The sequence below is a fragment of the Annulohypoxylon maeteangense genome (assembly GCF_022496945.1).
Source record: "Annulohypoxylon maeteangense strain CBS 123835 unplaced genomic scaffold GGS22scaffold_1, whole genome shotgun sequence".
NCBI classification, from domain to species: domain Eukaryota; kingdom Fungi; phylum Ascomycota; class Sordariomycetes; order Xylariales; family Hypoxylaceae; genus Annulohypoxylon; species Annulohypoxylon maeteangense.
This window is the reverse complement of record NW_025953248.1, coordinates 3,914,381-3,939,813: the sequence shown is the minus strand read 5'-3', so window position 1 is coordinate 3,939,813 and position 25,433 is coordinate 3,914,381. Positions and strand designations below refer to the sequence as shown.

The 25,433-nt window shown below is 47.3% G+C and overlaps 10 protein-coding genes across 10 annotated transcripts; 8 read left to right on the top strand and 2 right to left on the bottom strand.

The window, feature by feature from the left end:
- The first annotated feature begins 2,366 nt into the window (after positions 1–2,366).
- Positions 2,367–4,562, top strand: GGS22DRAFT_16482 (uncharacterized protein). The gene is made up of 4 exons (XM_047961592.1): positions 2,367–2,787; positions 2,838–3,076; positions 3,137–3,907; positions 3,965–4,562. The coding sequence occupies exons 1-4, from the start codon at positions 2,712–2,714 to the stop codon at positions 4,493–4,495; spliced, it is 1,617 nt and encodes a 538-aa protein (XP_047824479.1). The 5' UTR covers positions 2,367–2,711; the 3' UTR covers positions 4,496–4,562.
- A 2,074-nt stretch (positions 4,563–6,636) lies between these two features.
- GGS22DRAFT_151485 (FAD binding domain protein) lies at positions 6,637–8,978 on the bottom strand. The gene is made up of 4 exons (XM_047959491.1): positions 8,695–8,978; positions 7,474–8,608; positions 7,141–7,417; positions 6,637–7,084 (listed from the first exon to the last, which is right to left on the bottom strand). The coding sequence occupies exons 2-4, from the start codon at positions 8,600–8,602 to the stop codon at positions 6,796–6,798; spliced, it is 1,695 nt and encodes a 564-aa protein (XP_047824478.1). The 5' UTR covers positions 8,603–8,608; positions 8,695–8,978; the 3' UTR covers positions 6,637–6,795.
- A 287-nt stretch (positions 8,979–9,265) lies between these two features.
- Positions 9,266–10,528, top strand: GGS22DRAFT_183988 (uncharacterized protein; the record flags this gene model as incomplete). The annotated part of the gene is made up of 3 exons (XM_047964144.1): positions 9,266–9,418; positions 9,489–9,973; positions 10,033–10,528. The coding sequence occupies 3 exons, from the start codon at positions 9,266–9,268 to the stop codon at positions 10,526–10,528; spliced, it is 1,134 nt and encodes a 377-aa protein (XP_047824477.1).
- A 735-nt stretch (positions 10,529–11,263) lies between these two features.
- Positions 11,264–13,215, top strand: GGS22DRAFT_194575 (uncharacterized protein; the record flags this gene model as incomplete). The annotated part of the gene is made up of 5 exons (XM_047965521.1): positions 11,264–11,466; positions 12,022–12,085; positions 12,148–12,438; positions 12,505–12,790; positions 12,855–13,215. 5 exons carry the CDS (start codon positions 11,264–11,266, stop codon positions 13,031–13,033), a joined length of 1,023 nt encoding a protein of 340 aa, XP_047824476.1. The 3' UTR covers positions 13,034–13,215.
- Positions 13,058–13,701, top strand: GGS22DRAFT_151470 (uncharacterized protein). The gene has a single exon (XM_047959490.1). It carries the CDS (start codon positions 13,346–13,348, stop codon positions 13,502–13,504), a length of 159 nt encoding a protein of 52 aa, XP_047824475.1. The 5' UTR covers positions 13,058–13,345; the 3' UTR covers positions 13,505–13,701.
- Positions 13,702–13,877: 176 nt separating this feature from the next.
- Positions 13,878–16,208, top strand: GGS22DRAFT_151469 (glycoside hydrolase family 5 protein). Its single transcript, XM_047959489.1, has 2 exons — positions 13,878–15,945; positions 16,003–16,208. Exon 1 carries the CDS (start codon positions 14,163–14,165, stop codon positions 15,480–15,482), a length of 1,320 nt encoding a protein of 439 aa, XP_047824474.1. The 5' UTR covers positions 13,878–14,162; the 3' UTR covers positions 15,483–15,945; positions 16,003–16,208.
- GGS22DRAFT_16406 (uncharacterized protein) lies at positions 15,860–17,973 on the top strand. The gene is made up of 7 exons (XM_047961469.1): positions 15,860–15,945; positions 16,003–16,530; positions 16,590–16,609; positions 16,682–16,789; positions 16,861–16,974; positions 17,082–17,356; positions 17,433–17,973. The coding sequence occupies exons 2-7, from the start codon at positions 16,293–16,295 to the stop codon at positions 17,824–17,826; spliced, it is 1,149 nt and encodes a 382-aa protein (XP_047824473.1). The 5' UTR covers positions 15,860–15,945; positions 16,003–16,292; the 3' UTR covers positions 17,827–17,973.
- A 92-nt stretch (positions 17,974–18,065) lies between these two features.
- GGS22DRAFT_151465 (uncharacterized protein) lies at positions 18,066–18,898 on the bottom strand. Its single transcript, XM_047959488.1, has 4 exons — positions 18,806–18,898; positions 18,735–18,750; positions 18,541–18,678; positions 18,066–18,484 (listed from the first exon to the last, which is right to left on the bottom strand). The coding sequence occupies exons 1-4, from the start codon at positions 18,852–18,854 to the stop codon at positions 18,085–18,087; spliced, it is 603 nt and encodes a 200-aa protein (XP_047824472.1). The 5' UTR covers positions 18,855–18,898; the 3' UTR covers positions 18,066–18,084.
- An 811-nt stretch (positions 18,899–19,709) lies between these two features.
- Positions 19,710–21,768, top strand: GGS22DRAFT_151462 (uncharacterized protein). Its single transcript, XM_047959487.1, has one exon. It carries the CDS (start codon positions 19,889–19,891, stop codon positions 21,560–21,562), a length of 1,674 nt encoding a protein of 557 aa, XP_047824471.1. The 5' UTR covers positions 19,710–19,888; the 3' UTR covers positions 21,563–21,768.
- Positions 21,769–21,965: 197 nt separating this feature from the next.
- GGS22DRAFT_194569 (uncharacterized protein) lies at positions 21,966–25,314 on the top strand. The gene has a single exon (XM_047965520.1). It carries the CDS (start codon positions 22,108–22,110, stop codon positions 25,201–25,203), a length of 3,096 nt encoding a protein of 1,031 aa, XP_047824470.1. The 5' UTR covers positions 21,966–22,107; the 3' UTR covers positions 25,204–25,314.
- The last annotated feature ends 119 nt before the right edge of the window (positions 25,315–25,433 follow it).

Genomic DNA, 25,433 nt, shown 5'->3' with positions numbered 1-25,433 from the left:
GTGTCCTCCCTTTCGACGGCAGACATTTCCGCTTTGCGCAAAAGAAATGGATTATTAAACCAATAATCAGTATGCAGGGACAGTCTGACCGTCACACTACAGCGGACGTGATTAGGCTGTCTGTGGTAAGCTTGCCTGTACCTGCAGGACTAGCTTGGGATAGAGGCGTTATAAACGTTCTACCGGTATGGAGTATGGAGTATGGATGGAGCAAGTTAAATTTTGTTGGGTCTCTCTAGCTCTTGGACCTCACTGTCGCGATGCTAATAATACAGCGTAGGTACTGCATAGTATATGACTATTAACTGTACTATGCAGTGTTGCGATACTAGCATATAGTAGGTGCCCATCCTTTCCCCGACCATGCAGCGATGTCAATGTCTCACTACTATAGTGCTAGCACGCGTGAAATTGTTACATAGTAGTTGCATGGTAGACCGGGTTGTTGCAGGCCTTGGTATCGCGCGAGGACTATTTTGGAATCGATACCAGTCCATAACCAGTCCAGACTCCAGACTAGGACGACCGCGAACAAAATTTTGAGTACTATGCGTAGCCTAGAGCATTAGAAGTAATAACGTAGAATATCTAAACAGCCTGATGGGAGATGGGATTTAACCTGACGATGTGGTAGGTGCGGATTCGGCCCGCAGCTGACCGGTCACCTTATCACTAATCCGTTTAGTGAAAAAGAAAAGAAAAAAATATGAATCTTACACACCTGCATACAGACTTCCTCCTATAAGCCTAGCATGATATAATATAGTATGTATGACATACAGATGCTAAAATCCTTCTTCTCATCGCGATACCGACAGAACTTTGTGCCGGAGGAAGGAGGACTGCGGTACGGCTTGGTACTCGGCCGGAATGTACCTCAACTGGCAGGTATGCAACCAAAGTACCGGGGGAAAGCTCCATAGGTTCATTTTCAAATTGGTGCAAGTGCTCTCTGATGCTGTCAACTTTCTTCTTGGAGTCGCCTATGCCTGCCAGTGCCCACTTCGCCCACCCGCCCACTCGCCTAAGCACTTACCCAATCCTATGTAGCCCCACCGTCGGTAACTTGCATGGATCACCCCAGCCATAAGAAAAGGATTGGACACGAATTTTCTGCGAGCTGCGATTTTGTGCAACATCGCCGACGGGAATCCCACCTACTATGCGTACATGTGCATGTACGATTGAGCGATTGAGCGATTGAACGACGGAGGCCACCACCTACATATTTAGGTACCCCGGTACATGTCTACATACCTGTAGTATCATTAGACACGTCTAAGTTGATGCTAACTTAACCACATACAACATTCAATACTACTACGTCCAATACTACCACCACAGCCTACCTACATACTATATCAGTATGCGTACCTAGACTGGACCTACATGTGGACATCACGAGAATAGACGCAGGATTTTACATTCTACAACCCCACCGAGCGTAGAATTGAAACCCTTTCTTGCTGTCCCAAAAGCCAATGGGGCGGCGCGCCTGATTACGCGAGATCAACATGCCCAGATATTCGCCAATCTTGCCAGTTTACTGCTAGCTATCAAATGGCCGAATCTAATTAACCTACAGTAGTCGAAACGGAGAAAGACTTAACCGAGTATAGTGTTCAGACTCCTCTCCAACGGCCAAGCACAGGACTCTTCTAGGCTGACAAGGGGAAGAATATCTGTAATCCTAGTGGACCTGGCAGCTTGGGACCTCCTTGTCAATGAGTCTCGAAGATGCGCAAGCTTGCGAGACCTGGCAGATGGCGAACACTAGCTTCCCCATGTGGTCCACCGGCCTCCGCCCGCGACCACGCCATCCTACCATTCAGGACTGACGCGAGGTCCGTCAGGGCGACCCAGGGAAAGTAACCCTCAGGGATCATTTGTGCCTCCTTGACCTGTATCCTCTGCCTATCCTCTGCCAGTACATGCCGTATGTACTCCCATGCCAGAGTCACCTCAGTGTTGGATCCATCGAGTATCCATCGAGTACCCGCTTCCCCAAGCCCCTGGCTCATGTCGTCAATTGGCTACCAAAATCGAGACCCCCAACTACTATTTACTATGCACTATTAGGTTACATGTACCGCAGCGTACCGGCGCACTCATACCTTAATATGTCCTTCCTTCCCGCTGTCACTGTATATTCTTGCGTTTCTAGTTTTTTCGCTTTCTCGTGTGTGTCTCTCCGTTGAATCTCTTGCCCCTGCCTACGATTCATGTGTATGGGAATTGCCTCATCTACATGACATTCGGGGCCATGAATACCACCTAAGCTATCGACCCTCTACGCTTTAGGAGCATACATCACGTCTCGGCTCTTGCCTGGCTGTCCATCTGAAGCGATTAGACGATTATCCCATCTCCATGTTTTCAGACGAACATACATCTATTCGACAGGATCAGTGGGTTTCAACATAAAAATCTAGGTATCGGGCTGGGACGAGTCGGTTAATATCCTCGCATTTACGACATACCCGGTTTTTCGTTCGGCTTTGGACGACTCCGTCCATTTCGCATAAGATACACCGGGTCCGGATTTCGTCATCCTGGTTTTAAGTTCTTCAGTAAAAGCAAGAAGTCGAGATATAGGTCTCATATTCCGCAACACGCAACTTCTCTGCTGTGCGGTTCTCCGTCGAAGTCTAATTTATAGACATATCTTCTATACTGTTCGGTAATTGGGGTCGACCCATACGGTCTTCAGTATGGCGAACGAAACACTACGCGGCGGGTGCCCCGCACCCTTTTTTAGTGAAGACTTATTCCCTACAATGGGTGGACGTAAGTTTTGTGTTGACGATGTCTCTGACCCTTTTCTAATATCTTCATAGACATCGAGGGTCGGTTATGTTCGCCCCTAGGGCGTTTAAACTGTTGCGTCCCATGTCCTATGACCGACTGGGCTTACCCGGATAATTTCAACTCGGCGACGACGGCAGCAAACTGGGTTAATGTTGTCGGCATGGTCTGTTGTGGGTTTTTATTGTTATCCTGGATTGTGCTTCCCGTCGAGAAGACGCATCGCCACTATTTGAGTATAAGTCTCGCATGTGCCGTTGTTCTGATGAACGTGAGTCTACATACATGCGCTTGAGAGTAAGTAACCCGAGCAATGACTAACGTATCACAGTTGGGCTTCATCATTCCTTTAGCAGCCAAGCCGAACCAATGCTACAATGAGATCACTCCCCATGGGATGGACACGAGCTCTGTATGTGCTGCTTCGGGAGCTTTCTTACTCATTGGAGGCTGGGCTGGTGTCATGTGGGTTTTCTTGAGGGCGCTTTCTTTACACCTCCAAATCTGCTGGCAATTGGTGGTGGGTCGAAACTACATGTGGTTTTCTCAAGTCCTCGGTTGGGGTATTCCCATCATTGGCCTTATCATCCTTCTTGTTTTCAGTGGAGTTTCCTTCCGATTCGGTGCGACATGTCACATCAACCACGAGAATAGTTTGGCCGATTTCTGGATCCCTCTTCTCGTCTTCGCAGGCCTGACCGTTATCATACAATTCGCCACCTTCGGATATTGTATCAAAGTTTATCTCGCATCTTTGACCGATAACAGCACAACCACCGAGGGCTCTGGGATGCCCTCATATTCCAACAGTATCCGCACTATGACTCCCCGCCAAGCATATCGAAGAATTCGACGTGTTGTTCAGCTCCAATGGCGTGGCATTGTCATCGTATTGATTATTATTGCCGATGTCATATTCTTCGCTGTCATCTTCGTCTTTCTAGACAACACTGTCGAATCAGTGAGGACTAACCCGGCAAAGGCACTACCATGGGCGGCTTGTCTCATCGCAGCTAGCGGAGATAAGAATAAGTGTTTGGATAAAGCTAAAGGATTGGTTGTCAGTCTGCCGACTGTCACCGCGGTCCTTATACTATTGGCTGTAAGTAGCACTGGGGTTTAATTACTGGTATTGTTCATAAACTAATTCTTGATATAGATGAACGGCCTTTGGTTACTCTTGTTGCTCGGCCGCTGGTCTATGGTTACCGGCTGGGTCGATTTCTTCGCAGCAATGGGTGGTAACACCACCAAGAAAGAATTCGTGTCTGTGGACGCTCGAATGGATATTAAGCAGGACCCTCGATCTTATGAAATGTTGTCTCGCGATTCCGGAAAGGTAGACACGGTGCTGACCCCAATTAGCGCGACAATGTCGCCCACCACTCGAGGCGGGCGCCAAACCCCTGATTATTTCGGACAAACGGTCCGGTATCAACCACACCAGCGATCATTCTCTTCGCCCAGGCCTCCACAGCAACTTCGCTGGGATGGGAATGAGGGGCAAGAAGACGCTTATCCCTTACCACCGATGCCACCATCGCGAACATACGATTACGATAATATGAATCCGTTAGGGATGAATAGGATAGAAAAGGAAGAGGAGGATGAGATACAATACTCGGCCCCGAGGTCGCAATATACCCAACCACACGCTCCCGATTATAGTCGCGACCACGTTTTCATCTAAATAATTATTCGATCTATTACCATAGGCTAATCCGCCTGATCATATAAAACATGTACACCATGTACAAAATTTTTTCTTCATGTTACCATAATGGGCCGGCTTCGTGCCCTGTACAGATGTTATTTATCAGGCTTCAAGCGCGGCGTCCCGGGATTTTGTGTCGATAGAAAACCATAAGCTTTGACCTCGCAGAGGCAAGGGATTGGTATACTGAAAAATTAGGATACGGCAATGCGCTTAAAAGAGAGGGATATATCTTGGGAAGGAAGTTGGAGGAATCAAAAAGTGTCATTGGCCTACCTAATCACATATTCGTAATGTGGGGGTATTGGGCTCATGGGAGACAAATGGACGGAAGGATACTCATCGGTTGACGCACGAAGTTGACGACGCCAAGGATCTAAGGTGCTGCTGATGGAGGAACGAAGCTACGAAGCGGCGCTGGGTTTTTGCCTGACTTGATCTGTTGCGCATTACTTACTACTCAGTTAGCTCTAAGGATTGGATAGCACGCATAGCCATGCCTATCTGTCTTAATCAATAAAAAGGCATAAACCTAAGATATACTCTTGTCTTGAATGTGTTTCATACCTGTCCATGGAGAGCAATCGTCAGTTAATAGTGGACCTTCTGCCTATAACTCCCTTAAGATATAGCGGTCATCCACTAAGATTTAAGGGCTCAGCCACTAAAGAATTCAGCCACACGGTTCCTGGTATCTCGAATTACACGGGTTTAGCCAATGGGCGAATGTGCGGAATCTTTTACCTAAACCTTCGCATCTTCAGTTCACTAGATACTAGCTGCCTAGGCACTGTTCCTTGATCACCCGAAGATGGTTCACGTGTATTCGTGGTCCCAAATAGTGCTGGCAGAGACTATTAAAAGGGGTAAACGGCTCACCAGTTATATTCAGGCAAGGATCCCGCCAATTGAAAGCTCTAGCTAAATATCCGGCGTATGAAAATGTATTTACTTATACACGAAGGTTTACAAAAGCAAGGTCTTAGAGACCTTACGACAGGTGCTTGCCTAATTATCTTCTGACTGGCAGTCTCCCATCGACCTGCTCTTCCCAAACCTCACTCCCGACCGCCGTCCCGTAAAAGATATCACCAGGATCGTATTGGCGCTTGGTTTGGAGAAGCCTGTCATAATGGGTTCACGGCTACCTCCTCAGGTGAGAAGGCCCTGTTTTTCACATTGAAGGCCATGAAGTAGCTCCGGGGATGGTTCAGCATCGACCGGAGGGATCCCGGTCTGCCTATTCTTGACGGTTGACTGCTATCATGCAGATAGAGAAAATCACGAGAAAACTCGCAGTAGAGATATATATAGCGCCGTACTTGATTCGCGTGTAGTGCTAAGTGGTACGGGTTTTCTTTTTTCTCGAAAAGGGAAAGGGTTGTCCTTCGGAGAGAGAGTTCGAGTAAGCATATTTCAGTACTGTGTGCCTAGGTACCTACCTATATATTGTTGATATATCGATGCTTGGAGACCTATTTGCCTAGTGCCTACCTAGGTATATACATCTACAAAAAGAAAAGAGAACGGGAATAACGCGTCAGAGGTGTACCTAAGCCTCCATTCCTACCTACTACGGAGCTGCAGAGGTACATGATACATCCACGGATACCTACAAGTATAAGGTGGCTAGCAAATAAGCAAAGATGCCGCAGCCACAGTGGATGACGGGCACTAGCCGATGCCGATGACGATGCGCCATTTCGGCATGTTAATTTACCTATTAGGTGAGGCACCTGCCCCTATCCATTATTGAGCGGGTTTCTAAGACCTGCATAGGTACTTGCTTACGCTCTCCCCCACGCGGCTTTCCGAAATATTATCTAACGTGCATAGATGAGCCCGAGAAATTAAGTACTTAATGAAGTATAGAAGGTTGGTTATTACCTATTTAAGGGACTATAAGGCGACCCATGATGTTAGGCGAAACGTCACGATTTTAATTATATTTTCTAAGTGTTACACTACATGTGCGAACCCTACCGGATTTGACTGGTTGCGATTAGGTAGGTACCTACGAGTTACTAGAGGTAAGTAGGTGCCCTGACAGCAGTACTCTGTCAATGGCCTTTGATTTGATGTACGCACTAAAGGTAGAATATTTCACGATGAACACTATCACGACAACATATCCATTAACTATCTACTAGGTACCTACTTTCGTATGTAAAAATCCAGAAATACAACATATCGAAAATGAATTGCCCCTTATCCAAGAGATATGATGATATATCCCAAGACTTTTGGTACCTTCCCGGGGATGGCAAAAAAGGGGTCTATTTGGCTGTCATACAGAGACGTCCATCTGCGGCTTCCTTCCACGCCTCGCTTCCAACAACTGTCGGGCCCCAGAAGATGCCATTTGGGTCATACTTCTTCTTAATCGCTAAAAGCTTAGGATAGTTTTGGCCATAGAAGACTTCCTGCCAGTTGGGTTGGTTAAAATCGGCCTCGTTCAAGTAGGCCCCTCCACCTGGTGTTAGTTTCTCCAAGGCGGGGTCTAGTACATTGGTGACGGTATGTTGTCCGACGAGGTTCGCTGTCATGTTTACCCGATCATACATCCTAGCCTGGAGTGTTAGTTCATGTTCAAGTTCAGAAGGTGGCGTGAGACAACTTACGTGCCAAGAAACGCCAGAAACAATGATTCTCTCCACACAGGGTTGGCTGAATTGGGGGAGGTAGGCTGTCGGCTAACGTCCATGGAAACGCCAGCCAAGACACTCCCGTTGTCGGTGATAGACTTAATGGCACCGGATAAGGATGCGGCTGCATTCTCAGACGCCACTAGTGAACGGGGGATGATGCGACCCCCGAGGTTGACCTCCGAGATGTTCATTTCCGGGTTCATGGCGTGAAAACTATCCTGGAACGTTGGATATTCCTGGGAGGAGAATTCTGTTGAATTCCAGTTAACTAAGAAGTAAAAACATAGCTAATGTACTATAACTTACTGTAAGGAATCTGACTTTGGTTAAGTGCCTCTAATGTGGGCTTTAGCAATAGTTCGAGATCTTGGGCAGTCCCATTCGGAAAATACGATTGCGGCATTAGAAATAAATTTCCCGGTATGGCTTGCCAGTAAACGGTAGCACCCGCTTCCACGATAGCCGGCAGCTTTGATAAGAAGGTCTGTATAATATCCCAATATTTATCTGATGATTCTGTGAAGGAAAGAGTAGCACCAGCAGTTGGCATGTTCGGATGGAGCTTCACCGTTACAGAGAGCACCATGCCATATGCACCACCGCCACCACCTGCAAGAGCCCAGTATAAGTCTGGGTTCTGATCTGGAGCTGCTCTTAGGAGATTTCCCGCCGCGGTAACCACTTCCCACTCAAGAACTTGGTCAACTGCTAGCCCGAACTTAGAGGCTAGGGGGCTGGTGCCGCCTCCTTGTATGTAGCCACCTGCGATACCCACCGTCGGGCAATCCCCTTCAACAACGACGAGACCTTGAGCGTTAGCGGTCTCCTGTGCTTCAGAAGCCTGTACACCGGCACCGATCTTCATCGCTTTCCCGGTATAAGCCGCGGATTCATAGTCTAAGATGGATCTATCCTTAATGTTGTGGGTCCATAGAGCGAGTGCACCGGCACCTGTCGACTTGCCCATATAGTCGTGCCCCGTGTTCCTAATTACTAGACGTATGTTGTGAGTGGTTGCAAAAGCAGCGGTTCGGCGATAGTCCTCCGCGCTTGAAGCATTAACGGCATAAGGTACATAAGCACCTATGGTACACTGGGCATCGCGGGGTGTGAATGGGTCACAACTCAGATTAGCGAAGAAAGCAGCCATGGGCGAATGAGTAGTTTGATCGTGAAGCTCAGGACGTGCCCAGTTTGCCTGGATTTGGGCACACTTGTCAGCATCGTAGCTAACTCCGGGAAAGCCGTCGTGGCATGGACTAGCAATCGGTACTGTCGCTATGAGTTTGCCTCCTAGAGTCTTATTAAAAGAATCCCACTCTGCCGAAGATGGCCAGCAGCTATCACCGGGAAAGCAACGACATTGTGGTTGAGCTGGCGATTTAGTAATCCATGCAGCCCCGAGAAGGACCGCAACCGATGTCCAAACTACCATTTGTACCTGACTTTTTGTTAGTCCTCTTTCGGCCATAATACACCCTTTTGGTGAGGATACTTGATAGCTGGGGGAAAAAAGTTATATCATACCTGAGGAGGTAGAATAGATAATAAGTAGGTTCAGTTTCAGTCTCCGAAATTTAGAGAAAGAAAGACAAACAAAGAAAGCCAAGCTGAGCCAACAGGCGCTGCACAAGTATCACCTGCATGCATATGTACCTACTAGGCAGGTACCTACCTAATAGCCCTGGAGCAGCCCTTGATTGACCACAGGGCAGTGACCTCCCATGCTGCCGGTACCTACTAGCCTAGGCAGCTACATGTAGGTAGGTAGGCAGGCTTATGTAGGGCTGCGTGTGTTACACAGTTTAAACTGTAATATAGGTACATATGCGCAGTACAATCTCTCTCGGCAGTGGTTACAGGTTACACATTATCGGCCATGCGACTCCTGTACAACATCTCGTAATTCCTCGGACACGTGAGGCTGATTTCCCAGCTTAGAAGTCCTCCGATGTGGATTGATGCTGACATCAGAATCGACGGTATTTCTGATAGGTTAGTTTAATGCATATAAGCCTAGTAGATGACTTCTGTATTCCTCAGTCAAGGTTCTCACCTTCTACCCCCTAAACGCCATAACTTTTCCTGGGCATTCACGATGGCGCCTGTCACAAGGGGGGGTATCAACCTCCTTATCTGGACAATTGTCTTTACCATCCTAGATGTTTTTTTCGTCTTTCTCCGATTCCTGGCCGCTCGCCTAGTCAAGCGCAAACTCGCAGCGGATGATTACCTCATCATTTTCTCCTTAGTCAGTCATTCTAAGAACCTGTGAAAGTTGAAGTTAGTGAAATGGATAACTCTAACTCTTTTCCTTTTAGACGAACACGTTTGCGTTGGAGGCCGTGTTAATCTGGACTGTCTTTAGAGGGGGCATGGGAAACCATATGATAGAACTATCTCCTTCAGAGACTACAACCGCCTTGAAATCGGTTCCGGCGGCATATGTTACCTGGACCCTCGGAACCGCTGCCTTTAAGCTCTCAGTCCTCTCGCTGTACATTCGAATTTTCTCCATCAGCACCTTTAGAATCTTGTCATTTGTCTTGATGGGCCTAACCGTCGCCTATTGTATTACGTTCCTAGCCCTCTTTCTCACGACGTGTTCTCCCGATATTTCCCAACTATGGAATCCAAGGCCTGATGGCTATTGTCGTGACTTGCATATCGGCCAGTTAGGTTCTGTTAGTACTAATCTAGGAATTGACGTCCTTGTCATCATACTTCCAATGCCATTCCTGTGGACTTTACAAATGCGAGTGCGCAATAAAATCGTTGTCAGCTTCCTTTTTAGCCTAGGTTTCATGTAAGTAATTCATCTAGGACCTCATACTTCCAATACCTCGAGCACTAATAATATGAAAGTACCATTGCCATCATGATATGGCGACTTGTCGATCTTAAGACCAAGTCTCAAGCTGACTTTGTTTACCACATGCCCACGCTCGCCCTAACAACAGAGTTGGAACTGTGGATAGGCATCATAATTGCTTGCGTTCCGACTCTTGCGCCGGTTCTCAAACGATATGTCGCTCCAGTGATCACTTCGCTTTTTGGTTCTCGGGGCTCGCCTGGCGCCCGACCCGGCCCCCTTAGCATCGTTACCTTCGGGAGACTCGGCGGACCGCGTCGGAAAATATACACAACGGTGTTATACGGGAGCCAGGATCCGATTAGAGACGACTTAGCAAATGGGAAACCCGCTTCGAGTAGCCTCCGTTTGCGAGATGACGCTTTTACTACCACCCGTGTCACATCTGGGTATCAGGGGGACGAGACCGAACTCGGATCGAGCTCTGCTGAAAATGCAATATACGTTCAACAAGATATTGATACTTACCAAACCGCAAGGACTGAATAGAAGAAGCAGTCTAGTATTGCATGTATTAGGTTTTGAATACTGAGAGGTAGTTGAGAATGATGCGAATGTTGCGAACTGTGCGAATTTCTTTATCTACTTTTTTCGAGTTTAGGAAGGGCTCTCTCCCTTACAAAATTGGACCAATCAGAAGATAGTATTTGGCTTTGCTCGAGTCTTTAGCGTCTTGGCAATAGCAAGGATCGGACATGGATATCAAAAGATATTTCCGACCCGTTGACCTGTGCCATGCTTGTAAGGTACCAACGATCGAAGGGATAACAGTAAACTCCAAGAACAATCACAGCCCTAAAAGTATAAATTTAGGCTTCACGATGTATATCACTCATTATTCTCGGGCAGCATCAAATTTCAAACTAATGAAGGGACTTAATTATTACCTAAAGCTTTAACAAATTTCCTGGGGTGTCAAAGTCCGAAAGATCCAGCTCTCCACAAGAGTAGTATATACAGGGAGGCGTGCCAGAAGCACCATAATCTCCACGTATAAGCATCCCTTTTGTGGGCAAACAAAGAGCACCCTTACTGCAACTACAATAGAATCTATGGCAATGTAGGATAGCGTTGCCGGCCACACACAAGACCAGAAGCATATGAAAAAAGGTCATGGACACGCGAGAAAAATGTTCGCTGAGGAAGAGTGCCATGATTTTGCGACCGTGGATTTTGTCGCCCACTTGGTCCTTGAGATCCTGCATATGTTTCGTCGTTAGGATCATGGCACTCACGATGGTCGCCCATACGATACCGAGTGCACTCCAGGAAGTCTCTGCTCCAATCACGACTAATGGCGAACCGCTATTGAATAGGCCATACGCGATGGCCATGATCACCTCACGGACAAGCGCCTTGTCGCCACCTTGCAGATCACTGGTTCGCAAGGTCGAAAAGCAAGAGGTTCCCAATGTTGAATACAAATGGTAAGCGTCGAAGAACTTGCGCTGTTGAAGGGACGGTCGAATTCTTGCTAGTCAAAATCGATAACGCCGAGGCACCAAAAACACCAAATACAGTGCAAAAGTGACAAGATCATTTTCGTTACGCACCCACTAGGCATAGGTATAGAACGTAGGTATAAGGTCACTTTTACCTTACTATAGTATACTTAGACACTTATCTAACTGTCTAACTAGTACTTACCTCCTCAAAACCACCCATCATGGATGTCTTATAGTTACTAGGTAGGTAGGGGGACAACTATGTGCCTGGTGGTTACACAGATACATGGAACTGCGGGGATTATTCAATACAAAGAAATAACATGTGTCTCAGTAATCGACAAAAGCTCTACTACCAACCCACCGTTCCGCGTACCTCATCTGAGCTATTGTATCTTATTACTATCCCCATCCTCTCTTTTCTTTTTACCTACTAGGTAGGTATCCTTTATCCACATCAGAGCCGTCATTTCGATTCCACAACATGCAACCCCCTTTCCCTTGCCCAACTGCCACATGGCACAACGATACCTACAGCAGCATCTCACCTCTGCGCCCAGAGCTAAGCGTAGCCGGCAAGACTATCGTTGTCATCGGTGGAGTAGGTCCGGACTTTTTTCAACTCAAGCATTAGCAGCTGGATTCATCGGCTAACGAATTTAGGGATCCGGGATCGGGCGAGAGACTGCCCTGGCTTTTGCTACCGCCGGAGCTGCTCATGTGGCCCTTCTTGGGCGAACCGAGGCTACCCTCAAGGAAACAGCCGCGCTGATCCCATCGGCTGGCAAAGCATCAAGCTCAGTCCACGTCTCCGACCTGACTCAAGCAGCAAGTCTAAAGACCGCTGCTGCCGCGGTGGGGGAATGGCACGTACTAGTTCTGGCTTCTGCTTACTGTTCTAACCGAGCACCGGTTGCCTCCTCCGAAGTAGACGACTGGTGGAAAGGTTTCGAGGTGCTTTCCTGCCTTGCCCAGTTACCTACCAACATAGCTGTAACGTGCTAATCAGATATCTCTCAGACCAACATTAAAGGGACGCTTCTAGCGGCTCAGGCGTTCCTGCCAACGGCCCATCCGTCACAAGCAGCCATTCTTGGCGTGACCACGGACGTATCTCTCATGCCCACTACTTACCTCCCAGGGCTGTCGTCATACGTCGCTTCCAAGCTCGCTCAGGCTAAGGTATACGAGTTTCTGGCAGCTGAAAACCCGAATATCTTCGTCGCCACGATCTACCCCGGCATGGTCGAGACCGATAACTTCAGACGGACGGGGGGCAAAGCTGAGAAACTTCCTATGGATACAGGTAGGTCCATATTTCATATCGGACATCTTGTCGTGTGAATACTAATATGAGTTGGGCGATGTAGTGCAACTTCCTGCTCACTTTATCGTCTGGATGGCTAGCCCCGAGGCCACCTTTCTTAGGGGACGCTGCGCTTGGGCTAATTGGGATGTGGATGAGCTTAAGGCTAAAAAGGATAAGATCCTTGAGGGGCTGTTCATGACGGCTGGCTTCAAGGGCTTGCCTGAGGGCGCTCACTTGTGATGAGTTTACGTTGGAATGAATATTTTGAAGACTTGCGACTCTTGTAGGACTTGGAAGTTTATGTTAGCATGAGCCGTAAAGGTGTGTAAAATATCTCCCGGTCTGGAAATTCTGTCTGGGTAGCCCGTCTAAGTCCAAACAATCTCATTAAGTTGTATTGTCGCGAAATATGTTATGGTATCACTGTGAAATGATTCACAATATAGCGGCGTACGACCTCTGGGGAACTGGCGAGTCTCCTGTCACACATTTTATGATCGTGCAAATTCGCTAAGCATCTTCACAGCACACCATAGCTGTATTGCTAGAGCTATGGCGATTGACGTGCCGAGAATAACAACTGCTCAGCTGATCTCGAAACATCGTTTCCGTCTTGCACCTGGTGAGACCGGGCGACGCGTTCTAGATGACATGAGGAATCAGTTAGCACCGAATCCGGGCAGCTTAACGTTGCTCGTTGAGTTGCGATGATACACGGAAGGGTACACGCGATTAGATCTGAGCGGCATTTGGTCAGGTTTCAATTGCTTGCTTCCTAAATTTCTAGGACCGGGACTTGAGCATAGTTCCACAAAGATTGGAGAATAACGGTCGTTGAAGTGAGAATACTGATCTTGATATGCTTCGATGATACCTACTAGGTAATTAATAAAGAAGAACAATTGGTATCATGGGTGAACCTTGAAAGTGATGGAGAATATGAGCGATTACGTAATACTAGAATTGCCAGTGCCCAGTGGTGGGGTTGGCTCTGACCGGGATAGCGGGGGGCAGTTACGGGGCACGTACCCTTCCAACGTCACTGCGTTACAGGATGGCAGGACAGGAGCGTGGCTGACGTGACGTTAGCACCTACTATTTTACCTTCTTACCTCCCCTTCTAAAGCTCAACTCAGGAAAATCATCCTGTATTGATTTATCCTATTATTCAATAAATTATCTTAGTGAATTAAAGCCCCTATGTTACAATGGGCTCCATGTTATTATTATCTATAGCATTTGTCGCGTCATATTACGAAATTCCAGATATTGGTATTCGTCAGTGTTGCATCTAGAATCCTCTCTTCGATACCGCCCTCAAGACCGCTCCTCCTCCCAGTTTTCTTGGAGAAATAAATATACGTAGACGATGTATCCTGTCCTATTATTTACCTTTGTATTCCTCGGCGGCTATGTCCACTATCTGTGGAAAGCCGAGGGTGCCCTCCACGAACCATGGGTCCCAGAAGTCGGCGACCGACTCTTCAGCCAGCGACCGCTACCCCCGTTTAGAGAAGAGTCTAGTATAACAACCTATTCGCTTCCTCTACGGACTCAGGGTCGAAATATTGTCGATTCCAACGGTCGCCGCTACAAGCTCTCCAGCGTCAATTGGTACGGAGCTAGCGACGAGCTCTTTATCCCCGGAGGTCTCGAAGTCCAACACCGTTCCGTTATCGCGGCCACTATCCGCCTCTTAGGCTTCAATAGCGTGCGCCTACCCTACTCGGACGAGATGGTCATAAAGAACCCGCATATCCTTCCACATCTCCTGACCGCCAACCCCGACCTTATGGGCTCTCGCGCACTCGATGTGTTCCAAGCCGTCGTCGAGGCATTGACCGATGCTGGCATCGCTGTCATAATCAATAATCATATCACAAGCGCGACGTGGTGCTGTGGCGCGGACCCGTGCGATGCCGGCTGGTCCAACGATCACCTCGGTCCCTTATGCCCGATTCCGCAGTCAGAGGAGGATTGGATACAACATTGGGAGACGGTGATGGAGCCGTTTGTGAATAACCCTAGAGTCATCGGGGCCGATCTGAGAAACGAGGTGCGCGGCGTCTGGGGCACTATGTCGTGGAATAGCTGGGCGACTGCTGCCGAAAAGTGCGGAAACAGGTTGCTGAAGATGAACAAGGACTGGCTGATTGTTGTCGGCGGGACCGAGTCCGGGAACGACCTTACGAAGGCACAGGAGCGACCGGTGAAACTCGATGTTGCCGACCGGGTTGTGTATTCGGCGCACGTATATGCTTGGTCCGGGTGGGGCAGTCGCGAGGGACGATACGCCAAGCGCAGCTACGCTTCTTTTATTCAGGCGATGAGGGAGAACTGGGCATACCTAGTCGAGAACGACGTGGCGCCGGTATGGGTAGGTGAGTTCGGTGCACCCCGCAACCCCGGAATAGGCGACGCAAACTACTGGCGAAACCTACTGCGGTACCTAAAGCACATCGACGCGGACTTCGGATACTGGGCTATCAACCCGCGCAAACCTAAAGACAACGAACCAGAGTCGTACTCCCTCGTCAATGACGACTGGGTTACGCCTATCCTCGACTATCGCATGCGCGACATGACGGAGCTCATCGCCGGCGCGGGAGACGGCGGTGATGACGAGAATGAAGATACGGAAAATGAGGAGGCAAATAGGAATAAGAGCGATGCAGTAGAAGAGTTGTAGAAAGCGCTGTTTTATATCTGGTTCAAAAAAATCGCAAGTTAGCGGATTGGCTACGCAGGAGATACCACTCGGGAGGGAAATTTGAATTTCAAGCTGTACAATCGCTATATCAACCTAAGATATTGTCATCGGCGTCAGTATCACATACACCCCATCATTACGGCTACTACGATAGCCCACTCTAGTTTGGAACAGAGGTAGGGACATCAACAATTGAGTTTTTAGGAAGCGATTCCGTAGAATTGATGACGGGGTTTGATTCTTGTCTTGTGAGGCCAGGGGCAGGCTGTTGACTATGTTGATATGATCTCTTAAGTATGAACAGGGACGAACACTGGATCAAGTCTCTCTTTCGCAGATGTCCCTATTACCTGTGCGACAGGTCAAATCAAAGGGTATCTCACCATCCCTTATATTAAGTAATAAAGACTTATCCTTTTTCAACGTACCATCTAGGCACTAGGTACGTAAGGATACATCTTATTTATTACCTTAGACTAATCGCCCTTTTACTTCATAGTTAATCGTCCTAGAAGCTTCGTGGTCTCGCCCCCACAGGTCGACAAGTGGCTGCATTCAAAATCCTTAAGGACTGAGGAAGGGTCTTCAGAATGCTGTGCTACCTTACCAATGCGAGGAAGGGGGGTTACATCAACAATGTTCGTCATGACATACACTCTCGTTTCTCCCAGTCATTTAGTATGCATTCTCTTCTTCTTCGTTCATCACAGAGAGATCATTGCATACTTGAAAAATTCGAATACTCGTGCATAACAGTCTAGTTTATGGCTATTGTGGCCATCTCCTATCATGTCTTGGAGCGCTCTCGTCCAAATCTCCTCACTTCCTTATCAGCAACAGGAGGACATCCTCAATGGAGTAGCCGTCCCTCCTCCAGCAAACATCGTGCCCAATCTAAACAACCCTCCAAACAGCAACACTTTGGCCCGGGCCGTCATTATTGGCTGCTTGTGTATAGTAACAATAGCAATACTTCTACGAGCATATGTAAAGATATTTGTGCTTCGTAAGCTATATCTAGAAGATGGTAAGCCCGTTCAGTTTTTCGCATGCTATTTGGCTACAGTTAATTATTATCTCCTCTAGCTCTCGCCTTTATAGGATTTGTATTTCACCTTTTAACAGCGAAGGTCACATCGACGAGTCTGATTTCGCTAATGAGTACTGGTATGGCCTAGGCTATGATACTAGCATATGACTTCTGCTGTTACCACGTCTTAAACCGAGTCGGATTTCTGATACATTCATGGGATATAAGCGTTAAGAATTCATTTGAACTCCTCTATGTAATACTTAGAACTCTTATAGCGCCCGAACACCTCCCCTCTCTCTCTCCAGGCCTTACTAACTAACATAGATCGGGAATATGGCAACCTCCTTTTATGAAGTCGCTATTTCGACCTTAAAAGTTGCTATCCTCTTAGAATGGAACAAGATATTTGCTCCGAATAAGTCACCCAGATATTTTTATGTAAGAGGTACCCTTCATGAAGAAAACTATTAAGCAAGTTCTAGTGAACATGCCTAATACTTTTATTGCATCCGGGTCTTGATTCTGCAAGCTAACCTGGATTCTAGTTGACTTGTTACATCCTCCTTTGGATGAATATACTATATTATATCACTACCATCGTTGTATCTAACATCGTCTGCTTTCCGGTTCCGAGCGTAGTGAATGGTAACCAAAATAATGGCACCTGTTTCAACAAGGCGGCTGCTGAGACTGTTTCGTCTACCCTAAATCTCGTCTCTCATGTCCTTATCTTTTTCCTTCCCCAGAGGGTCATATGGAGGTTACACATGACAACAAAAAAGAAGATTGGGGTCTCCTTGATATTTGCCATCGGCATACTGTAAGTGAAATATTAATGTGTTCTCTACATACTGCTTATGGCTATGTGGTACTAATATGGCTACTGTACACTATAGGGTCGTGGCGACAGGTATCTGTCGTCTAGCCGCAACAATACAGTATTTCACCAATCCGGATACGATATTTGTTGCTTATCACGTTTATCTTTGGTGCCTCGCCGAAATAACGCTTGTGATTCTAGTATTATGCGTCCCTACAATACCTAGGATCTTTACCGAAGGGACCCAAGTCAGCAAGATATTTACATCGTTACGACCATGGTCAAGATCTTTTATTGGGCAATTTAGAACCAACAAAGGCTCTACGCATGTTGACCTAGAAAAGAATGCGGCAGCCTCTGATAATACATACCGGAAGATTGAGGAGATTAATAATTTACCCCTTAAGAATTCGGAACACTGGAATGGAAATCGAGATATTCCGATACTTCGCTCACCTCAACAGCTCTGAGAGGATTTTAATAACTCCCCGTTTCCTAGAAAGACTCGTTCGTAAAGCCTGTAATGATATATTTGAGGAACGGTGGTGGTGGCGCGACGCTAAGTTACCTAGGACCCAGCTGAAGCCACAGGTTCGACAGCGCCCTTTAGAGTTGGGGTTAGGGGTTTCTCGTAGTGCCGATGATGGAAACTGAATTTCACAATATTCTACTCACGCATACCTGCCCAGGTGGTAAACTACGTGTTATATCAGAGTAAATTGTTTCTATTACTTAACATATAGAGCGTAATAGAAGCCGTATCCAGCACCAACCCCAATGCAACCGAATGCTATGAAGATACCGATTATACAAAGGATGCCCGTCCAATTACAGCCATTCCGCCCGCCTTTATTGGGGACTTCAAGCATCATATACTCGACTCCGGATCCACCAATGAGTCTAGTCCTCCTTGGACTTTGACAGAGGAGGTACGCAGTACCGTAACAAATTGTAGCTGCGGTAAACAGAATCGCTGAGGATAAGTATAATAAACCAATACTATACCCTATCCATTTCGTCGTGGCGACGAGAAGCCATAAGCAAAGAAACATCAAGTCCTCATGTCGAACTCTAGATGTCGTTTCTTCTTCGAGAAAATAAAACCAAAAAATAGCAAACATGGTTGGGCTTTAGAGGAACAATCAGTGTAGCCCTAAAGCGGGATATCGTAGGGGATGTCTTACATGTTTATCCCCAATTCGTAAGCCCAGGCTATCCATTTATTGTCCCCTAGCTGGGAAAATGAAGAGCTCTGGGTAGCCACAATTGGTAAAGCAATAACAGTCAATATGAAATCAGAAACAAGTCCAGAGAGAATGAACCTAATAAATCATTAGAAATAACAAGACAGTTTAGGGACGTAGTCTAAGATCAGTACCATTGCGCATAAACGTCTAATTTATTAGCAATCCAGCTCACAATATCGGATGTCATAGGGTTGAGACTAACAACAGTTCATCAATTTGACCTCTTTAACTAAACTGCGTATCGTAACCATCTTCTTTGGCTTTATGCAGCTTGTCACGGGAGTGAGGTTTGAGAAGACTGCCCTGTGAGTAAAAATGCGTCTCCCCAGGCATCTTAATGTGACTGAAGCAAGCCCCTGTAAGCGCTAAGGGGCTGTGCCAAGACAGCTGATGTAGGTCTACGGCACAGCGCAAGAATCGCAACACCTCCTGCTAATCAACAAAGCCCAATGAAAGGAAGTAGGTATCTAATAAGAACCTTGGAACCTTGATGATATTCTATATGAATCTCACGACAATTGTGCTTTTTTCTGTGCTAATTCATAGAACTTGATTTTGCAATACGTCCAAAATTTACGAAACTACCTAGTATCGAGATTTAAAGCCTTATTGCGTAGAGCTCCTAGGGCTGAGCGTATGTCAACCGGGGTATGATTGGCAAATATTTATAGCTGATGGTAGATCTTCTTCAGCGGCTGGCAGCATAGATGGGGGCCATTTGAGCTGCAATTTCTCTCCAACTCAACCGGGTTCTACCTGGGTAGTACCTAGACACTGAATTATTCAACTCGATTTCCTCATCAATGATATGGAGTCGACATACACCTACCAACCTTTACCCGACCCAGCTAACTCCATACGTCTCCTCAGTGTTGAGCCCGGCTGGCCTTCGGACCCAATATGCGTTAACATCAAAACCGTTCCTCATTTAGACGAATCACCATGTTACCAGGCTCTTTCCTACGTCTGGGGTTCTGTCGAGAACCCGGCGCTAATCAAGTGCGGTGGCTGTCCTATGCAGGTAACTCGGAACCTATCTTCAGCGCTGGCCGCGTTACGCCAGTTACCAGCAGAGGGCGACCCCGCTATACATGGTATATCCGTCGTAGATGAGTCTCATATTCTTCACTCCAAGCAGCGCGCTTGGAAAGATATTGCCCGAAACCGCAATGAAGTCGACGTGATCGAATCTCGGAGAGCTGGCCATGAACCGCTATTGTTCTGGATAGACGCTTTATGCATCAACCAGGATGACATTAAGGAACGCGCTGAGCAGGTCAAGCTCATGCGTCGAATTTATACCACGGCTTCTACAGTATGTATTTGGTTAGGAGATGAGCTTGTAGCGCCAGATATCGCGACATCTGATTTGCGAACTTCTCAATTAGATCGCGCCTTTGGGCGTAAACGTCTAGCTGACATTGACCCCATGTTAGTCGTGTTATCTTTCTTCGCCCAAGCATTACGGAATTCGCACCGAGTCAAGACCAACGAGTATGGAATACCGGACGTAGACTTGCTCGGCTTTCCCTCTCAGAAAACCCCAGAACACCGAATCCTCGGGGCGTTTTTCAACCAACCGTGGTTCCATCGGGTATGGATTGTCCAAGAAGCAGTATTAGCCCAAGATGCCAAAATACTCGTTGGAGCCTGGGAGTTGGATTGGAAACCATTTGCTGAAGCTGTGAATGTAATGGATGCGGGCAACATCCGGAACCCTTTCACGCTACAATTGCGCGTTACCGGCGTGGTTTCAGAAGAATCATCAGCCGGGGTAGACATACCAGCGGCATTGTATCTATGTCAAATCCAACAGCTCCCCGGACGCAAAGAGAGTCTTTTCCCTTTGCTAAATAAATCGCGGACACGTAGGGCGACTAATCCTGCCGACCATGTATTCGCCGTGCTTGGGATAGCCGGGGACGTAGCAAACGCCACCGAGCTAAGTAGTAAACTGATCTCTATCAACTACGAAAAACCAGTCGCCCAGATTTTCAGGGACGCGACTTGGTTCATCATCCTCACCCACGCAACACTTCGACCGCTCGCAGCAGTAGAAATTTTAGACGATCCATCTATACCCAATTGTCCATCTTGGACTCCAGTCTGGTCGGAACCTCGCCGAACATCTGCTTTCGACTATGACCTCTTCAGCGCAGACGCGAACCAAAAGATGGACATTCAAAAAACCGGAAATTCCAACCTTTTACGAGCCTCCGGGCACTTTTTAGACTGCGTAGTATCGATCACCGACCCCCTTATTGACACAACTACACAATTACGAGCTCAGGACGAGTTGATAGAGTGGCATTACCCACCACGGCAGGCCGAAATAGATTTCGTCAGGTCCGCATGGACCTTGACCACTGAGTATTACCGTCGAGGAGTTGGTAGTGGGAACGAGAATACCGCAGCCGATGCTGCATCTCAGGATTCGACCAGTCAACTCTGTCTCCCGACTTACCTCACCGAAAAGGGAGTTTTCGAGGCCTTCGTGAGTACTTTGTCGGTTCAGACAAATGGAGGATCCCCCGACGAACGGGGAGAGGAGGCTGAAGATATGGTTGACTCGGCAGAGGCCTGGTTCCAACAGAATGTGGGGTGGTCCTCCCATCCCGCCTCTTGGGTGACCAAAATCTGGCATACCGTCAGAGATAAGTGGTATCCGGGGGCAGGCATGCTGTTCCAAGCTGCATTGTTACGGTCGTGTGTAGGCAGGAAGTTCTTCATGACTAAAAGGGGCTTCATTGGCATAGGTCCCGCTTGCATGAAATCTGGTGATCTCGTGGTAGTTATCTTAGGCGTCCCTGTCCCCTTTATTGTTAGGAGGACCGAAGATCAAGAAAGCCAGAAGTACATTCTTCTTGGCGAATGTTATGTCGACGGTATTATGGAAGGGGAATTAGTGCAGACACAACAAAAAGCGGGCAAAGAAGCCGAATGGTTCACATTCGTATAGGTAATTAGTATTTGTAGGTTAAGCTACATGACCTGGAAATGCTTGGGTCGTGACAAGGCGGTTAGCCAGATCGAGAAAGCATCACAAGGATCGCGTGCTTTCGATCCTAACAACTGCTGCAGTTCTATATGACGGATAAAGCTAGAGAAAAGTATAGATCCGTACTGGGAAGTGAGAATAGATAGCCTATCCACCTTATAGTTAGCCAATGAAATGTATTCACGATTTTAATAGCGAGTTAACTTTCGAATGTGACGGGCATTTTATGGATCTGCAAATATAACGTCAGCAACTAACCAGAACGGATTGCCAACAACAAAAGTTCGGAATCTAACCACTATAATTCGGGTGTAGCATATAACAGGGTAAGAGTGGCACTGTCGCCTTCATGTGAGAAAAGAGAGTGATCGATTAGCGAAGACTGATTTAACACCTACCTACCTAGTACTCCCCTGAATCAAGCAGCTAGATGGTATCACATCCTCTGCCGACTCTCATAGAATTATTATCTTTCGTTAACCCAACTCCCCACTTCAGGTTTTCTAATGATGGCTTCCGTGCTTGGCGAACGTTTGTTACCATCTCTCGTAGATGAGATTGCACTATCCGACCCCCATCGTGTATTGTATTCCGTGGCGAAGACCAAAAATCTCAAAGATGGCTTCGATGACATAGATGTAAAATCATTTGCCCGCGCTGTTGATCGCTTCTCGTGGTACATCGATGAGCATCTAGGGAAGGGTCAAGGCTTCCCAACCCTCGCCTACATAGGTCCTCAAGATATTCTGTATGCGATATCCGTCCTCGCTTGTATCAAGACTGGATATAAGCTCCTTCTTATCTCGACTCGCAACACGCTTGAATCAAACTTGTCGTTGTTTGAGAAAACAGATTGTGGGACTCTCATATGCCCTACCAACTTCCCCTTGCCAATCGTCAAGCAGATCCTAACAGCAAAGCCAATGCGCTACTTGGAAGTACCCGCGGTAAACCACTGGCTTGATGGTCAACTTGAAGGAAAACCGTATCCGTATACGAAGACATTTGCGGAAGCTAAAGCCGAGCCATTTGTTGTGCTCCATACGTCGGGTTCGACAGGCTTGCCAAAACCTATCATACAAACACACGCCACAATTTCACCCTTCGATGCCTTCACAGCCTTACCGTCGTTGGGATACCAGCCGACATATCCAGCCATGTGTGCAGGCAAGAGGGTCTATTTGTCGTTCCCCCTATTCCACTGTGGAGGAATCACGATGCTTCTCCCAGCTTCTATATTTGCTGGTTTCACGATAGTACTAGGACCTTTTCCGCCTTCCGTAAACGTTATCAATGGGGTTCATGTCTACGGAAATGTAGACCAAAGCTGCCTTGTTCCGACAATGTTAATCGACCTAGCCAATAACCCCGAGTATCTGCAGAATCTTGGTAGGCTGGAACTAATTGCATATGGTGGGGGCCCTTGTCCTAAGGTAGTGGCCGAACTCATCAGCACGAAGACCAAGCTTCTCACATCTTTTGGTTCGACTGAAAGCAGCGTTTTCCCTGCTCAACTCTGCGATCCGGAAGATTCAGCTTATGTCAGCCTCAGCAAAGTATTGGGGTATGAATATCGTCCCTTCTCTGGAGACTTGTACGAGCAAGTCATCGTACGAAATCAAGCACTTGAGAAATATCAAGGGGTCTTCGGCACTTTCCCCGAATTAAATGAGTGGAATATGAAAGATCTGTTCTTGAAACATCCGACTAAAGAAGACCTCTGGCTGTATAAGGGGCGGGCGGATGATATTATCGTCTTTTCTAACGGCGAGAAGCTTAACCCTCTCGACATGGAGAGTATAATTGGAATGAATCCAATTGTAAGGGCTGTTCTCGTAACCGGTCTTGGGCGTTTCCAAGCGAGTCTCCTTATCGAGGCTGTTCATCCTCCGACAAGCGATGTTGAAAAAGAAGAGCTTCTGAAATTCCTATGGCCGTCAGTCCAAGAAGCTAATAAGGAGGCTCCTTCGCACGGGCGTATTCATCGCAATATGATTGCCTTCACATCCCCAGAGAAGCCCATGCTCAGAGCTGGTAAAGGAACCGTGCAGCGGATGTTCACAGTCGATGCATACGCGTCAGAAATTGATGCTCTCTATGGAGCGAGCAAGTTGCCCGACGGTGAGACAATGAACATTGCCATAGAAAATAACAGCGGCGTAGAAGACGCTATCCGGAATATTCTCACTTCGTCTACAGACATCGATATTGATTCGCTTTCCCCCACCGCCGACCTCTTTGAGCTGGGACTTGATTCTTTACAAGTAATGGTCATAGCTAGGGAGCTTAATAAGTACCTTTCCCTTCGTGGAAAGACAGAGTCCCTAGAAATTAAGAATGTGTACTCGAATTCTAGTATCTCTGCCCTCACGGCCGTTATTTCAGTCTTGGTAGAAGGAAGAACGATTTCACGCGACGGAGAAACTGATGCGCAGAAAATGCAGAAACTCTACGAGCTCCATGCAGCAAACATGCCAATTTCTGGAAGGCAAGCACAACCGCAACCTTCAGACGGTCTGGTTTTCCTGTTGACTGGATCTACCGGGTCCCTTGGCTCGTATGTACTTGACTCACTGCATAATGATTCTCGTGTACGTCGAATCTACTGCCTTAACCGCGGACCCAACAGTCTTCAACGACAGAAAAAGTCGCAATCCGCCAAAGATCTTCAACCACTTTCGGATAAAGTCCAGTGTCTAGATGCGGACCTTTCGAAATCGTATTTCGGACTCTCAATTCAGGAGTACAGGGAATTGATCAATCAAGTTACTCACATTATTCATAATGCATGGCAGGTTGACTTCAACCTATCTATCGACTCATTTGCCAATCACATCAGCGTCGTCCGGCGGCTCGTAGATTTCTCATCACATTCTCGCTTCGGCGCGCATCTTTTCTTTGTCTCCAGCATTAGCGCCACCGGTGGACTAAAGGGCGTCGTCGCGGAACAGATCTTCGAAAACTGGCATACGCCAGGAGAAACGGGATACGGAAAATCCAAGTTTGTCTCCGAACGACTACTTGATACTGCGGCCAAAATATCCGGAATCTCTACCGTTGCTTGCCGCGTCGGCCAGGTGGCGGGCCCGACTTCAGCAAGTGGAATGTGGCCCAAACGAGAATGGCTACCGAGCTTAATCGCGAGTTCAAAGTACCTAGGAAAGCTGCCTTCATCTTTAGGTAGGATGGAGACCGTGGACTGGATTCCCGTAGATATACTCGGCGAAAGCATCGTCGAACTCGCGATCCATTCTCCGAGTACCCCGGAAGCTGGCGCTACAGTGTACCACGCAGTGAATCCTCAGCGCACGAGCTGGGCGGGGTTGGTAGCCACTGTTGCACAACATCTCGCGCTGAAGACAGTAGCATGGGATGAATGGATTAAGGCGCTGCGTGAGAGCGCATCCAAGACAGAGGATTTGGCTGAGAATCCAGCTGTCAAGATTTTGGAATTCTTTGAAAGTTTGACTAGGGTTAGCGAGGATGACGAATCGATTCTCCTTGATACGCGGGAGACGATCCGAGTCTCACAGACATTAGCGAACTTGGGGCCAGTCCATGACGGATGGATGCAAAACTGGATGAGGCAGTGGTCGTTTTAAGTGATTAAAGGGCTCAACGAAGCCTACTTATGAGCTGTAATTGAAAGCTGAAGTTGATTACCTACATATATAGGTACCTAGTGAATTGTTTCTTAACAAAGTGGAATAATGACCTGTTTAAGGAATTCGGATATTAACTTTGACAGCATGTCATCCGGATGACTTTACTTTTTCTTATCAAGGTGTTATTAAGGAGATAGCCTACTGGAGTAGTCCCATAAAACGCTACT

Coding starts and splice junctions, on each gene's coding strand:
- GGS22DRAFT_151469 (XM_047959489.1), top strand. CDS start 14,163: ATGTATCCTGTCCTATTATTTACCTTTGTATTCCTCGGCGGCTATGTC.
- GGS22DRAFT_151470 (XM_047959490.1), top strand. CDS start 13,346: ATGGCGATTGACGTGCCGAGAATAACAACTGCTCAGCTGATCTCGAAA.
- GGS22DRAFT_16406 (XM_047961469.1), top strand. CDS start 16,293: ATGTCTTGGAGCGCTCTCGTCCAAATCTCCTCACTTCCTTATCAGCAA. Junction 16,790..16,860: donor ATTCATTTGAACTCCTCTAT/GTAATACTTAGA, acceptor TAACTAACATAG/ATCGGGAATATGGCAACCTC. Junction 17,357..17,432: donor ATATTTGCCATCGGCATACT/GTAAGTGAAATA, acceptor TGTACACTATAG/GGTCGTGGCGACAGGTATCT.
- GGS22DRAFT_151465 (XM_047959488.1), bottom strand. CDS start 18,854: ATGGTTACGATACGCAGTTTAGTTAAAGAGGTCAAATTGATGAACTGT. Junction 18,485..18,540: donor TACGAATTGGGGATAAACAT/GTAAGACATCCC, acceptor GTTCCTCTAAAG/CCCAACCATGTTTGCTATTT.
- GGS22DRAFT_151485 (XM_047959491.1), bottom strand. CDS start 8,602: ATGGTAGTTTGGACATCGGTTGCGGTCCTTCTCGGGGCTGCATGGATT. Junction 7,418..7,473: donor CCAAAGTCAGATTCCTTACA/GTAAGTTATAGT, acceptor GGAATTCAACAG/AATTCTCCTCCCAGGAATAT. Junction 7,085..7,140: donor TTTCTGGCGTTTCTTGGCAC/GTAAGTTGTCTC, acceptor ACTCCAGGCTAG/GATGTATGATCGGGTAAACA.
- GGS22DRAFT_16482 (XM_047961592.1), top strand. CDS start 2,712: ATGGCGAACGAAACACTACGCGGCGGGTGCCCCGCACCCTTTTTTAGT. Junction 3,077..3,136: donor GTGCCGTTGTTCTGATGAAC/GTGAGTCTACAT, acceptor AACGTATCACAG/TTGGGCTTCATCATTCCTTT. Junction 3,908..3,964: donor CGGTCCTTATACTATTGGCT/GTAAGTAGCACT, acceptor TTCTTGATATAG/ATGAACGGCCTTTGGTTACT.
- GGS22DRAFT_151462 (XM_047959487.1), top strand. CDS start 19,889: ATGCGTCGAATTTATACCACGGCTTCTACAGTATGTATTTGGTTAGGA.
- GGS22DRAFT_194569 (XM_047965520.1), top strand. CDS start 22,108: ATGATGGCTTCCGTGCTTGGCGAACGTTTGTTACCATCTCTCGTAGAT.